The sequence below is a fragment of the Hyperoodon ampullatus genome, assembly GCF_949752795.1.
Source record: "Hyperoodon ampullatus genome assembly, chromosome: 2".
Taxonomy (NCBI): domain Eukaryota; kingdom Metazoa; phylum Chordata; class Mammalia; order Artiodactyla; family Ziphiidae; genus Hyperoodon; species Hyperoodon ampullatus.
In genome coordinates, this window is record NC_136915.1 from 69,825,622 (window position 1) to 69,841,994 (window position 16,373).

Here is a 16,373-nt window from a genome sequence, read left to right on the forward strand (position 1 = left end):
AGGGTCAAAAATCTAGCTATTTTTAAGAATTTTATAGAAAAGGAAGGAGTAACTGTATTTCAAACGGCAATCAATATGCAAAATTACAAGAAACCTTAATATAAGAAATATATTCTTAATAAATCCAATATGATATTCTAGGATATTTTATGGGAGAGGATAGTTATCTTTTCTTACATCACTCTAGTGTAGAACAGGGGTTAGCATACTTTTTCTGTAAAGGGCCATATAGTAAACAGTTTAGATTTTGAGGGCCATATGGTCTCTATCATAACTACTCAATTCTTCCTACCATTAAAACAGCCTCACAAGAATATACAATGAAGAAAAGACAGCCTCTTCAATAAATGGTGCTGGGAAAACTGGACAGCTACATGTAAAAGAATGAAATTAGAACACTCCCTAACACCATACACAAAAAATAAACTCAAAATGGATTAAAGACCTAAATGTAAAGACAGACACTATCAAACTCTTAGAGGAAAACATAGGCAGAACACTCTATGACATAAATTACAGCAAGATCCTCTTTGACCCACCTCCTAGAGAAACGGAAATAAAAACAAAAATAAACAAATGGGACTTAATAAAACTTAAAAGCTTTTGCACAGCAAAGGAAACCATAAACAAGACCAAAAGACAACCCTCAGAATGGGAGAAAATATTTGCAAATGAAGCAACTGACAAAGGATTAACCTCCAAAATTTACAAGCAGCTCATTCAGCTCAATATCAAAAAAACAAACAACCCTATCCAAAAATGGGCAGAAGACCTAAATAGACATTTCTCCAAAGAAGATATACAGATTGCCAACAAACACATGAAAGAATGCTCAACGTCATTAATCATTAGAGAAATTCAAATCAAAACTACAATGAGGGGCTTCCCTGGTGGCGTAGTGATTGAGAATATGCCTGCCAATTCAGGGGACATGGGTTCGTGCCCCGGTCCAGGAAGATCCCACATGCCACGAAGCAGCTAGGCCCGTGAGCCATGGCTGCTGAGCCTGTGTGTCCGGAGCCTGTGCTCCACAACGGGAGAGGCCACAACAGTGAGAGGCCCGTGTACCACAAAACAAAACAAAACAAACAAACAAACAAACAAACTACAATGAGCTATCTTCTCACACGGTTCACAATGGGCATCATCAAAAAATCTACAAACAATAAATGCTGGAGAGGGTGTGGAGAACAGGGAACCCTCTTGCACTGTTGATGGGAATATAAATTGATACAGCCACTATGGAGAACAGTATGGAGGGTCCTTCAAAGATTAAATATAGAACTACCATACGACCCAGCAATCCCATTACTGGGCATATACACTGAGAAAACCATAATTCAAAAAAGAGTCATGTATCACAATGTTCATTGCAGCTCTATTTACAATAGCCAGGACATGGAAGCAACCTAAGTGTCCATTGACTGAAGAATGGATAAAGAAGATGTGACACATATATACAATGGAATATTAGTCAGCCATAACACGAAATGAAATTGAGTTATTTGTAGTGAGGTGGATGGACCTAGAGTCTGTCATACAGAGTGAAGTAAGTCAGAAAGAGAAAAACAAATATAGTATGCTAACATATATATATGGAATCTAAAAAACAAAAAACAAATAATGGTCATGAAGAACGTCGGGGCAAGACGGGAATAAAGATGCAGACCTACTAGAGAATGGACTTGAGGATACGGGGAGGGGGAAGGGTAAGCTGGGATAAAGTGAGAGTGTGGCATGGACATATATACACTACCAAATGTAAAATAGATAGCTAGTGGGAAGCAGCCGCATAGCACAGGGAGATCAGCTCAGTGTTTTGTGACCACCTAGAGGGGTGGGATAGGGAGGGTGGGAGGGAGGGAGATGCAAGAGGAAAGAGATATGGGGATATATGTATATGTATAACTGATTCACTTTGTTATAAAGCAGAAACTAACACACCATTGTAAGGCAATTATACTCCAATAAAGATGTTAAAAAAAAATAAGAGCCTTAGACAATACTGAAACAAATGAATGTGACTGTATCCCCAAAACACTTTATGTATTAAAACAGGCTATGGCTGTTGTAGACTCCTGGTCTAGAATCCAAGATACATAAGGGTAAGGACTTTTTAATATTTTATTCACTGATGTATTCCCAAGGTATAGCACAAAGTCTGACATATAAAAGATGCTCAATAAACATTTGTTGAATGAATATGAGGATGAAAGGTGGTATGCCCCAATCCCAGGTATCCTTAATGGCTTATGTAAAGGAACATTCAACCATTAATCTGACTAAACATTTAAAAAATTATATTTTGTTACATCTTGCATCTTGCAGATTTTGACAAAACAATATCTCACTAGAAATCTATAATCTGTAGATCAATATACCAATGGAAACTGAGAGAAATAGTTATCAAAGTGTAATGACTCTCTAGGAATAATTTTGAGAAAAGGGAAATAATTAAGTTACATCTCCTTTATTTTATGAATGGATACCTTGGGATATATAAAACATTTTGCATCTAACAGAAACCACAGACTTATGGACTTTATGAGGTATATTCATTAATCAGACTTGGGCACACAAAAGTCTTAATCAACAAGTGGGCAGAAAACTGCCTCATTAGGAAAATATCTTCCCACATCCCCCCTGAGGTAATAGTTAAATAATTGCTCTATTTTATTACGGCTAAAATTCCATAGCAATATATAATCATCTTATGACTTAAAAAAATATGCACACTTCATATTTTTAACATGTTGCCATTAGGAATATTTTAATAGCTGGATATTTTCAATGTTTGAAAGAATAATTTACTAGTCTCCAAACAGAATTAAAAGGTGGAGAGAACTAGAAATTTATAAACACGAAGGGTAAAGTGGCCTCTGTGGGTGTAAGTGAATTTCATGAGCTTATTTTTATGGCTGGTTTCAACTGCAGATGATTATAAGCCATAGAAAGATACTAGAAAACAAAGGTGAAGGAGAAAAACTATATGTGAAGAGTATTTACAACAATTGTTCGATTTAATGTGACAATGAAAACTAATAATGAAATTTAAGATATAAACAAGGAAAAATGTTCCTCGTATATGCTTGCTGTATAAAATGAGGATAGAGGTTAGTAACAGTTAAAAAGTTTATACAAACATATAAATCATTAAGCTGTTACTTAGCATCTGATAGAACTTTAACAATTAAATTCAAAGATGTATCTAGTTAACACCAATATAGATAAAAATAGAAGAGGGACATAAGATTGTCCCCCAAATTATTAAAAGTTTTCCTTTTTTAAATTTTAAAGGATGTTTTTATCTTTTTAATTTTGTTTGTTTCTTTTTTTTTTTTAACAGTAACTCTGTATATAGAGTTGGCATTGCTATCCTCATGTACATATTAGAAATCCAGGGCATAGAAAGGACTCCATAATATGTGCTTTTTACTAATCATACTACTTTTTAAAAACTCTGATATTATTTGGCTAGGACCTCATTTTATTCAGTTAAACCTAAAATGCCAATGAAGATAGATCTAGGTAGATAGATAGATATAGCAATTATTCCTAAGGTGAAAATAAATAAAGTAAAAAAAGAATGAAATAATGCCATTTTCAGCAACATGGATGGACCTAGAGATTATCATACTAAGCGAAGTAAGCCAGACAGAGAAAGACAAATATACGATATCGATTATATGTGGAATCTAAAAAAAATAAAATATACAAATGAACTTATTTATAAAACAGAAAGAGACACGCACACACAGAAAACAAATTTATGGGGGGGATAAATTAGGAGGTTGGGATTAACATATACACACTACTATATATAAAATAGATAATCAACAAGGATCTACTATATAGCACAGGGAACTATACTCCATGTTTTGTAACAACCTATAAAGGAAAAGAATCTGAGTATATAAAAATATACATATATATGTATAACTGAATCACTGTGCTGTACACCTGAAACATGACGTTGAAAATCAACTATATTTCAATTTAAAAGGTGATATGCTATAATGACTGCTTCACATGTTATCTCTTCTGAGAAGTCTCCCCAAAATAACCCCATTTCCACGATGATGATTTCTTTCTTTAAATTTCCTTTGGGGAAAAGAATTAACATTTTTGACTAACTACTGTACATGGTGCGTCATTTATTTATTCATCCAACAGTATTACTTGAGTGATTATTGCTCGGCAAACCTCAAGGATAATATAGTGAGAGAAAATCCATAAGGTTTTACTCTTAGAGAGCTTACAGTCCCCTGGGGGAGACAGATACGAATCAGTTATTGATCAGTCATTCAAACTAACTCCCGTGTAATTATAAGTGGAGGAAAGTCTTCAAAAAGAAAAAGAAAAAAAGGGCTTCTTTGTAGGCATATAACAAAAAGATTCATTATAGACTAGTGAGTCAGGGATGACTTTCCTCAGAAAGTGTTGTTTGAATTGATATGTGAAAGGAGTTAACTGGATGAAGGACAGACGGAGGAAAGCCACGAGGAGTGTTTTAGTGTGGAGGTGCTGAAATGGGCAGCTACATAGAACTTCCGAGAAACTATAAAGCAGTCAATGTTATTAAAACACAAAAGCCCATGGGAGGGTCATGAGAGATGAGGCTGATCAACAGACAGGGGCCAGAACATGCAGCGCCTGCAAGGGACAGTGTCCACTTTATCCCTGTTTGCTGAGGCCCAGTATTTGTTACTTCTGTTGCCCAGTGTTCTGCTCAGTTTAGAATTTACTTGAGTTTTTTATTTGTTTTCAACTTAATAAGATAAGCTCAGATATGTTTGGCAAGCTCCACCTCCAGCTTCTGCCATGGCTCATGGGGTACTGTGTGAGAATCACGTGTGTAGTGACCATTCTAACTTTCAAATGTGCCTAAATATGGAAGATAACCAGCAATATGTCACCTCTTTCCGGACCTTATCCAGATATGATGTAAGCATCACCTTTCACCCAAATACGCTCAGGCACAGGTGGCTAAGGACAGCCACCTCCTTCGTGTATCGGGGTAGTGGAAGAAGGATTCAAAATGTCTATCATTGTGAATCTATTATTATCATTCAAAATGTCTATCAGGCATGTGGTGCTCTGTTCCAAATAAGTGTTACTCTGTAGGAAAAAAAAGTACTTTTGAAAATAGCTTTTTGAATAGAGCTGTTTTATAGGTCCATCAATACAGTGAAACCAATTTGAAGTATTTTTTTATTACCTACTTTTCACTTTCAGAAAGGTCCTGATTTTGATGATAAATAACCTAATAGGTCACTCTTATCCTTGGCTTTGACCCCAAGAGCAATGTAAAGCCATGAAAGAGGTAAACAGGGGGTGAAGAAATGTTCAGCTTTGCTTTTCCAAGATGTTACCTCAAGCTTACTGAAGTGTTGTCTTAGAGTTGTCTGTGTATACATGTCCACCTGATACACTGTTTGGGAGCAAGGTCTCTCTACTTATATCTCCTCAGTTTCTAGCACAGCCTTAACTGGGGCTTTAATACTTGATAAAATTTTGACCTATTCTGAAGCATTCAAAGTATTGTACTTATTTTTTTCCAGGTTATTTTTTCTTTTCATACTCCCTGTACTTTTATTTTGATTTAATACTACCTATACTGATTGTGTTAGTTAAAAAAATCGTATGGACTTTCCAAAGAATTCAAAAGAACAAATTATTTTTTCTAAAGAAAATAAATCTGCTAATTAAAAGTATGGAATTAAGGACAATTAAAAATGGCTGAAACACCAAATTTACCTTTCAGCTTTTTCTTGATAGGAGAAAACTGAAAAAGGAATTTGAGCAACTAGATGTCATACAGGACATTGAAAATTGCTTACTGATGAATATCAATGAAAAGAACAGTAAACATCCAGGCTATATGTATCCCATATACTGATCTATAGTCTGATATAGTCAGGATTTCCGGTAGGATTTCTTTTTATTTTTTATTTTAATTTTTTTCTGTACACGGGCCTCTCACTGTTGTGGGCTCTCCCGTTGTGGAGCACAGGCTCCAGACGTGCAGGCTCAGTGGCCATGGCTCACAGGCCCAGCTGCTCCGCGGCATGTGGGATCTTCCCAGACCAGGGCACGAACCAGTGTCCCTTGCATCGGCAGGCGGACTCTCAACCACTGCGCCACCAGGGAAGCCCCAGGTAGGATTTTTTGATTAGTTGTTAGATATGCTTGTCAAGTATTTAGATAAAGCAATACAAAATGGGGAAAGAGACATCTATAGTAGACAAGATCTCTATCATTTTCAGTGAAAAATAATTTATTTTGACATCTTCACTAAGTAAAACAAAGAATTGAAAGTTTATGAATAATTTTTAGAAGGAATGTAGTTGCTGTGTCTCCGACAACTCACCTTGAAACCATTTGTGCAATCTGGGAGATGGGAACAAGTTTTTCATGGACCTAACAAAGATCTACTCCCTTCAGTCTCTTGCGCAAGGAAAGATGAAAGAATATATGACAGGGAAACAGCACAGAATGTAAACTTGGAAAGCATGAGCTTGCCTCTACCATTCAGTAGTTGGGTGATCCTGAGTAAACTGCTTAATCTCTATAAGCCTTAAAGTAAGTTTCCACTTATTTAAAATACAGTCAAGGGCTTCCCTGGTGTCGCAGTGGTTGATAGTCTGCCTGCAGATGCAGGAGATGCGGGTTCGTGCCCTGGTCTGGGAAGATCCCACATGCCACGGAGCGGCTGGGCCTGTGAGCCATGACCGCTGAGCCTGCGCGTCCAGAGCCTGTGCTCCGCAATGGGAAAGGCCACAACAGTGAGAGACCCGCGTACCGCAAAAAAAACAAAACAAACAAAAAAAAAAAACAAAAAAACACCAGTCAAAATTGTGGCTCTTACCAAATGAGTGTTAATGAATCTCTAATGAATAAAGGCTGTGCACTAACACTGAACAACTTGGGCTCTCTTTTTGAACAGAAACCATCAGGAGGCATGTTTTTTTTCATCAGAAGGAATTGTAAATGTTCCTTTCTTGGGAAGCCCTGAAACTAGACACAACATTTTTATATGAGAAACAGAAATCAAGACAGAGCCACGCAGATAGTCCATTCTCTCAGAATGAGTAGTTTATATTTTGCAGAGAGTACTGAAGGGGACAGAGGGACATGATACATAATTACAGGGAAGATTAAATATTTTCAGATGTGTAGAACAAGAGCTCAGCCAATGCTAACAAAGACTGATTCAAATAAGGGCTCACTCTTGTTGCAGACCAGCTTGGGTAAGGACGCTGTATTACACTAAGAGGATGAGCAGAAGTAGAAGAATGATCAGAATATGTAGTGTGCTCTTGGCTAAGGTTAAGTATTTTTATGTATTCTTACTGAATAGTAGCTTGAAGATTTCATTTGTTAGCTACACAAGAATGTACATAATTTGCTTTAGTTTAACCAGTTCTCAAGGAATTGGTACACTTCTTTAAAAAGCTATAAATAGTAGAACCCCCATAGGTATTTATAAATAGATAAGTCAAGATTATAGTTACTAGATCTAGTGAAAATCTAGTAAAACATTATCTCTTATTACATGCTATTCCTACCTTAATTTCGATGTATTACCGAAGCTTTTGGGAAGATTAACTGAGATGCTAAAAGGGTTTTGTAAAGATTAAAAGACTACACAAACATAAAGTGAACAATAATTCTAATTGACAGTCTTGCTCTACCAACATCCCTAGTGTTTCCCCCTCACCATTTCATTATGTAACATCCCTCAATGTAAAGTTGCATTTATATGAAAATACCAGGGATGAATTTCACCTTGACTGGTGAAATTCTAATTGATCTGGTTATTTCTTATTGGGTTTGAGAGACCCAAGGGGTTTCTTTTTTTATATATTTTTTGGATTGATAAGTTTTATGAAGTTATTCAAATTTTATGAAATTTTTTAGAACAAGTCCCAAGAAGATTATCTGTGAAGGTATTTCCAGTAAGAATAAAACTCCCATGAATGGGAATACATTGAAAACTACAGATGTATTATTTATGTTAAGTTCTTTTTTTAGCACCACTTTTACTTTTTTTAAATTCCAGCTACCTGTTTCAAGAAGGTCAGAATAATATGAAAAAGTAGCTAAACGTTATAGGCTCTGAAGTTCTTATTAATACATAATATGGAGAAAAGGGTAGAATACTGAAGTGCCTTGAACCACAGAGGTCACTAAAGATGCATCTAACAAATATGATGCCATTAAATTAACACATGTAATTAAAATGTTATCCATGTAATTAAAATTGTTATCCACAATTTAAAGTTTACAATGAATAGTGTTTCTAATATAACTTCAATGGGGTCATCTAAAGGACATTGCCCAAACTATGATTTTAATTCTCTTCCTTATATTTATACCATTTAAAGAAAGCTGCATATGCACTCCTATAAAAGATACTTAAAATCTAAGTCTACACTAGTAGCTCCCAGTCAAGAGAGTTGAGAGTATTGCCCCCCATAGGACATTTGGTTGTGTCCGGAGACAGTTTTGGTTGTCATACCCAGGTGGTAATGGTGGAGCTGGTGGTGATGGTAGAAGCCAGAGATGTGGCTAAACTTCCATACAGCACAGGCCCCACAACAAAGATTTGGTCCTACGTGTTAATGATGTCACTGTTGCAGAATCTTGGTCTATCATAATCCTTCCTTTCAGTTTATATATTCCGATTTATACATTAGACACCACAGTAGATAAAATTATCTAGTGTTGGCAAAAATGTCAGAAAACAGACATTCTTATATATTGTCAATGGAAGTATCAATTGAAGTAAATGTTTCAGAGGCAATTTGGGAATTTAAAAATCTGCCTCTACTTGCATTTGTACCTTTTTTAAAAACTGAAGTTTAGTTGACTTACAATATTACATTAGTTTCAGGTGTACAATAGAGTGATTTGATATTTTTATACATTATGTACCATATAAAGTTATTACAATATTATTGACTATATTCCCTGTTCTGTACATTATACTTCTAAAAAGTACTTCATAACAAATTTATATAATGGATATATGTAACTGTATTGAAACAATTCTCTTGCAGTATTATTTGTAAGAAGAAAATCAATAAGGAAGTGGTTAAATAAATTAGATCATACTCATAATATGCAATGATAAAAAATGGTAGAATTGTATGTTCTAACAAGGAAGGGTGAATAAGATACATTGCAGGTTATAAACAATTTGGGTTATTTGAATTTATAATCAAATTTCTTGCTTACATTTATACATATGTATATGCATATTTATGTGTGGTATATATGTATTTGTGTGTGTGTGTGTATGCATAGCAAAAGTCCGGAAAGATACAAAGTAAATATTAAGCAAAAGAGTAGTCAGTCATGGAGAATATGAGTATGTTTTGAAATGTTCACTTTTTACTTTACATAGTCTTATAATATTTGCATTTCTTTCAAACTTGGGCAATTTGCAAAATTTAAAAAAATGTAATAAGAATACATCCTATAATAATAAATAGACATAAACATGGTCTGTCTTGTAAGGCTTATGTGAGGAATTCAGTTTTGAGTAGGTTTTAATAGTTATTTCCTAGTGAAAGGGAATTAAGACATTGTAGACATAATTTAGAACAATTAGAGGAGACCATCACAAAAAACTGAGTGGAATTCTGGGCAACCTAAAAAGACGTGGGTAAAGGAGCAATATAGAAACACTGAATTATAAGAGTTGTGATTTAAATTGAAATGAAAGCTCTCATTTTTTAAAGAAAATGCCTTATTTGGACACAGCTTAATTAGTATTTGCCTCAATCCAGCAAATTAAATTCTTCGATACTGAACATATCTATGAGAAACTTCAATTTCTACTTAAAAGTTAAATTATTTTCACAAACTCTTCTTTATATTTGTGCACTTCAATCTAATCATTTGCACAGTTTTACTTGAAAGAATTCAGCATGAAAGATTAAAAATACTGAAGAAAAGAAATAAATTATGTAAATTATCTTCAGTTTGCAGCTTGCTTTACAAAGATTTAGAAATCTCTTTCTTGTACAGCTCAATCTTTCAAAGCATGGTTAGGTCTTTTCATGTATAGTTATAATCTTAACATTCTAAATGTAGCGATTCATAGATAGAATCAGTGGGGTCAGTGGTTCACACTTCAGAATTCTAAGAGATCCTTAATATTAATGAGTAAACACCTGAGGAATTACTTTTATTTGATCAATGCCGAAAATGTTGCTGCTCAAATACCTAAGTAGTTAACACTTATCAGAGTAGATTGAAAACTTGAATCTTCCTTTGAAACAACATACCTAGGGGTAGAAAAAGCCACGAGTGTGAACTAATTCAGTGCTTATTCATTTACATATTATTTTAAAGGCAACATCATTATAACTCTAAACCAGTCATGCCCCAGGGCTCCATTCATAAAAACAAGCAAATATCATTTACTGGGAACTGGCTCTTACTCTACAGAAGAAATGCAAGGATTCCGTGTAAGAATTAAACCCATTGCCATTTGTTCTATAAAAATGTCTTTTCCAAGTACAAGTCTTCCCAGATTTATTCAGAGAAAGCTGAGAAAGCAATTTTATCTCTCATTTAAAGCCAGGCATAACAAAGTCACCACTAATTATCTATTTAAATTTGAAGGCTCACTTACTTTTTATCTTTATTCTGGAAAATAAATACTATTTATTCTATTAAATTTCTATTGCTTCTCTTTAAGACATTTCACACTTTGTTTCATTTCAGTTAACGTTTTCCAGCAGAGTGTCCTAGAGGCTTTTAACAAATTCCATGTACAAGCACAGTTATCATAATAATATCTTGCTATAATTAAACAAATGCTGTCATATCTTCACCAATATTTAAAAAATTCAGACCTATGCTTATATATATGTATATATGCATACACACACACACACACACTATATTGGCCGAACATACAGTACTTTGCATACAAAATTTTGCTGTGCCAATTATGGTTTTAAAATTAGGGTTTTAACTTAATTTTTAATACAAAAGGTAAAGCTAAGAAAGCTGAAGATTGTTCTCCAAATTATTGTGTATTTTCCTTTTTTAATTTTTAAAGAATAGATGCTTTTTCTAAAAAAATTGTTTTGTATTTACTATATCTTTGTTGTGTTGGGCTGGCATCATTATCTTCATCTTACACGTTAGGAATCCAGAACACAGAACAGTCATATAGCTTAAGAAAGATCACAGGGTGTTTCTTCTTTCCTTATTTATTACCATGGTCTTTATTAATGGACCAATTAAAATACACAGATAATTATTAAGGATTTGATACCTTCTGTGTTCTGGGGTGATCAGTAAGAGGGCTGGTAGTTTTACAGTGTAGAGTCCACTCATGCATAGAGAATGCGTTGTGAATGTGGCTGTGTAGAAAATTCGTTTGCAACTCATTGGGCTGTGCCCCTAAGGTCACGCAACAAGTGGCACTGCTTATTGAACAAGTTATGGTCAGTGAATCAAGAGACTCACAGCTCTATGTTGGGTATTTGGATGTGGGAGATGAGTAGTGTAATGCAGACAGAAAATTATCATGTGAAACAAAACAAAGCATTAAAAGTACTATTTCAGGTTTGACTAAAAATTCTATGGGAGCAGGTTGAAGAAAGAGATTAGTTACAAATCTGGAAAGGTTTTCATGAAGTTGTGCAGTAATTAATGATAAGATTTCAGGCAGCAGAGTTTTGCACAAGGTTGTAGGATTATTGAGTGCAAAGAACCAAGAAAATATCTAAGGAATGGCAAATATTCTAAAGAGGATAAAGTTCTTAGGTGAGTTGTTTTGTGGAGATATGCAGTGTGAGAAAAGGCTGAAAATAGGCAGGGTTCAGCCAAATTACTGAGAACATTATACACCAGCCTATGGTATTTGGACTACAGGCAATGGGGAACTATCGGCAACGAGATGAAGAAGGTAGGTCATAGACTCAACTTCATGAACGTGAGTTCCAGCTCAGGTACTTACTAGTTGTTCAGCAACTGTGTAACCACTCTATGCCCCAATTTCCCCAACTTCAAAATAAAATAAACCACACACACACACACACACACACACATTTTTGAGGTGTTGAAGGATTAAGCTAAATGTGCTAACATATGGAGAATGTTTAGCTTAGTACAAGGAATATACAAGAGCTTAATATTAATGTTCTTATTTTTCTTATTAATTGTTTCCATTATGTGAGCTGAGTTTGGGGCAGTTTATTCTGGATAGATTAAAATGAAATGGTACAGAATGGCAGCAGAAAGACAGATTAGAAGGCAACTGAAAAAGTGGCAAGTTAAAATTAAAAGGTGAGCTTTAGATTAAGACAGAACTAGTTTAAAGTTCTAGCCTCATTATTTATTTGTAGATTTCAGTGCCTTGGGCCAATCACCTAACATTTTGAATCAAATTTTATTTTTCATTAACTATAAAATGGGATGATGACAATGTAGGTGATTTAAGGAGATTGAGTATTGAAGTATTAGTTGTCTGTTTTTAAAATTAGTAGCTGCTCAACAAACTGTGAATTTTAAAAAGTCCTATTATTGTTATTAATACTATAATCTTAGTAAGGAATAACAATGACTCAAAGGGATAACAAAGGCCTGACTGTGAAAGTAGAGAAGAAATGGATAAGGTTATGGAGGTAAAAATTTGGTAAATAGTTAATGACATGTAGTCTAGGGAGTCATGAGTCTATGAAAAGATGATTCTTGAATATTCTTAATAAAAGACAGATGATGATAATTTTGTGATTTCTGGTACTGCCTTATTTACAATAGCAACTATTTTGTCTGTGCCCTTTGTTTTCCTTCAAAAGGAATCTGGCACGCTTACAGGGCTGCTTGGGAGACACTTAAGTTCACACAAAGAATCCACTGTTTGGAAAGTATACTCTGCTTCTCTCCCCATCCACAAACGAGTTCCTCATCTCCATGATGACTTCCTCTTCCACATCTCACTGGTATCACTTATATTTTGTTATATGATATTCTTTGTCATTTGTTTCATCTTGCTTTCTTCTCATTGATACTATAGTGGGCAGGGGGTAATTCTTATATTTCCTTTGTTCTCCCATCATGCCCAGACCACCCAATTAACATGGTGACCTTAATGATATGGATTGGCCTCCTGTTCTACCAGAATATCCCCAAGCATAGGATGACAATTTTCAATTCAGTAAATCTGTATAGATGACTGTTGGGATGGCATGGTTGATTCTAGGATATGTTCCTTCATAGGTAAAGCTCAGCTCCTCTGCTGTTGGGGGCTGGAAGGGTCTGATCAGCTCTTGCGGATGGAGAGAGCTTCATGACATCACTTTGGTTTAGGTTGGTTCTTATTACTGCCGGTAATCCTGGCTTATGTGATGGCTTAAACTTAGATGGTATATGTGATTTTTTTTAGTGTTTATAGTATTTCATTTCCATCTTGGCCCCTTTCATTTTTCAGAGAGGACCAGCCATGCCACCATTCAACATCACCTGTGCTCAGCCTATTTTCTTGCTGTGTATAACTTCACTTGACCTGACAACCTTCTGGGCAGCACTAAAACTTTTCTTCCCCTCTCTAACTTTTCTGTGCTTATAGGATAGCTGAAGCCTTTGTGCGTTCGCCTCGTCATTTTATTCCCAGGCACACTCTACAATAATCCTTTTCCTCCCTGCTGTCAAGGGGATAGTCCAACAAGCATGCAGCCTGCAGGAAACTAAAGCAAGTCTAGGCTCTATGTTCACACTTGACTCAAAGTCAGGGGACATATGTCAAGCTGTCATAAACATTGTTCATATATTGCTCTTGTATATCAAGGAGACATGAAAATTCCACAGTCACATCAATCTGGGATCAAGATGAGAGTTTTACTCTTACTATTTCTGATTCCATTCTTTACAGACCTTTTGGAGTACTCCTCTACAACTTGTCTTCATGGAGGTGAGGGAGTACTTTTTTATTTTTTTCACTGGCAGGGTAAGGAAAAGCTTTTCATAGAGAACAATGCACTCCCTCAAAGGCCAAGGTTTCCTAACTCCAAGACACAACTCTCTCAGCCCCACTCTTTAATCCCCTTACTGGGCTACAGCTGGTCCTACTGTCTCTTTGAAAGACCCATGGGAAGTGTCAGGTCCAAACTATTGGTGGCTCTTTTTCATATGTCTGGGTGCTCAATATTTCTTTTACTTTATCTTTGAATGCAATACTATTCTGGGACAACAGGAAAACGTTTTCTTACTGTTGTATCATACAGCTGAATAATAATAATAGTAATAATATGCCAGCATTAGCACAGAAAGCCAGAGATCACTAGAGTAAAGGAATTCACTTCCATTCAATAATTACTTAAAGAATTTCTGCTGTTTTCAAAGATATAAAAAAGATAAACAGTATTCAGTTTTAGACTCAACCGAAAGGCCTTATCCATTTCTTAAGTAGCCTGACCCTCTAGTTAAATGGAATGATTATCATACAGAAACCGTATGGAAGATATATTGGTTCATTAATTTCAGACTAGGACAGTGTGACGTTGTTCATTTAGGCTTCTAGGAAAGTTTACAGGACTCACTTTTAGATAAGCCCATCTAAAGTCTGTCCATCTTACTATAAGATAATCCAAAGTTATCTTTTCCCTTATAGAAGCAAAAGTAAAAAAAAAAAAAAAAATTTCAGGGAACACTTTCTATTTCTTACTTTAGAGAAATATGCTCCTATTTTTCCTGTTTTCAGTAACTTTCTAGCCCACTACTTTCCTCTAAACTCTAAGAATCACTGATCCAAAGAACTTTCACTTATACAAAACAATATGAGAGATGGTCCACTCTGTAGAGAAGGAATCAGTAAAATTAGAAAATTTAGACAGTGCTTTCACACAAAATACTCATATCAGGGCAACGCATGAAAATATATGGATGGGACACATTCAGCCTCTATTCTCATGTGGGTAGAAAATTTTGGAATTCTAAATAAACTAACTCTAAAACTGTTTTAGCTGAAATCTTGCCAATGTTTTTATATTACTAGATTCACTGTGAGGATTATAAACAATTTTCTGTGATGATTAGGAAATATAGTTACTGAATGCACTTTATTTCACCCACACCATTAAAAAGTAAACCTTGAAGAAAATTCTCTGCTTTGCATTTCAAGTCTTTCTCCATTTAGCAGCTTCCTCACACCCATAAAAACACATGGGGAGGGGTTTCCCTGGTGGCGCAGTGGTTGAGAGTCCGCCTGCCGATGCAGGGGACACAGGTTCGTGCCATTGGGCCCGTGAGCCATGGCCGCTGAGCCTGCACATCCGGAGCCTGTGATCCGCAACGGGAGAGGCCACAACAGTGAGAGGCCCGCGTATCGTGCAAAAAAAAAAAAAAAATCAACAACAAAAAAACACATGAGGAGAGAATGAGAGGAAAAAAATTCAAAAAAGATAGCTAGCTTATGGTCAAAACATATGAGACAAAGTTGTCCAAAATGTTGTCACAACTCCTCCATTGACAATTCATTCTATTGTAGAGCCTTGTGAGACCTCCCAGATTCATTGACAGACTATTATAATCAGAGAGGCTTTGAAAACTTACGGCACTTAGAAATGCTCTGGAGACATATAAAAATGTCTTTATTTAGAATGGAACATATAACACCTGCCAAATTTGTAGGTTTGAAACCACTTCGAATAAGAATTAAAAGGCCCTCTTCCCAGCTGAAATAGGGCTATAAATATATGACTTGCCTGCTCATGGGAAATAGTGGGTTCTTGTCTCTGATGTCGCAATTTAGTTTAAAATCACTTTCGTGATGACAGGGTACATAAGGATGATAAAACTATAAAGATGACAGTCTAATCTTCAAAGATCACTGATCATTGATAAAAGATTAAATAACATAAACATCTGAAATGCCAGATTATCAGCTGGTTGGCACACTCTCAGTATTGAAGTATGCTGAGATACTACTGATAAGTGAAAAATGCTTTTTCTACATGTAATGCAAAAATACATCCTCCCAAGAGGGGCAAATGAATTATAATAGCTTTGAGTTTAAAGTGTATATTTTTTCTCAATAGTGATGTAATATATGTCCAGTATTAATAAATGATTTATTGTAAAGTGCTTAAAATTATTTTTCCCCTCAAAGTAATGCCTGATTGTTGAGAATTTTAAGCACCCTTAAATTGTAACTTTTTTTGAATTCTAGCTGCAATTTTATATATACTTACAAGAATGATTAGACATGCTGGTCCTATAAAACTCCAAATAAAGTTGTTTTCTGTGCTAAGCCAACATCTGAAAAGTAAATAAGAGATAAAATCTATATATATATGCTTGTATGTACTTCAACAAAGCAAAATTTTCAATGATATACAAAGTTTATTTGG

The 16,373-nt window shown here is 35.2% G+C and overlaps 1 protein-coding gene across 1 annotated transcript in view; it reads right to left on the reverse strand.

Annotated features, from left to right (window-relative positions):
* ADGRL4 (adhesion G protein-coupled receptor L4) overlaps positions 1-16,373 on the reverse strand; it is a gene marked incomplete at both ends in the record, with an annotated part of 120,454 nt that overhangs the window by 9,760 nt on the left and 94,321 nt on the right. Inside the window, one exon of the mRNA XM_079721167.1 lies at positions 16,215-16,281. Within this exon, the coding sequence (XP_079577293.1) occupies positions 16,215-16,281 (67 nt within the window). The remainder of the gene's footprint in view (positions 1-16,214; positions 16,282-16,373) is intronic.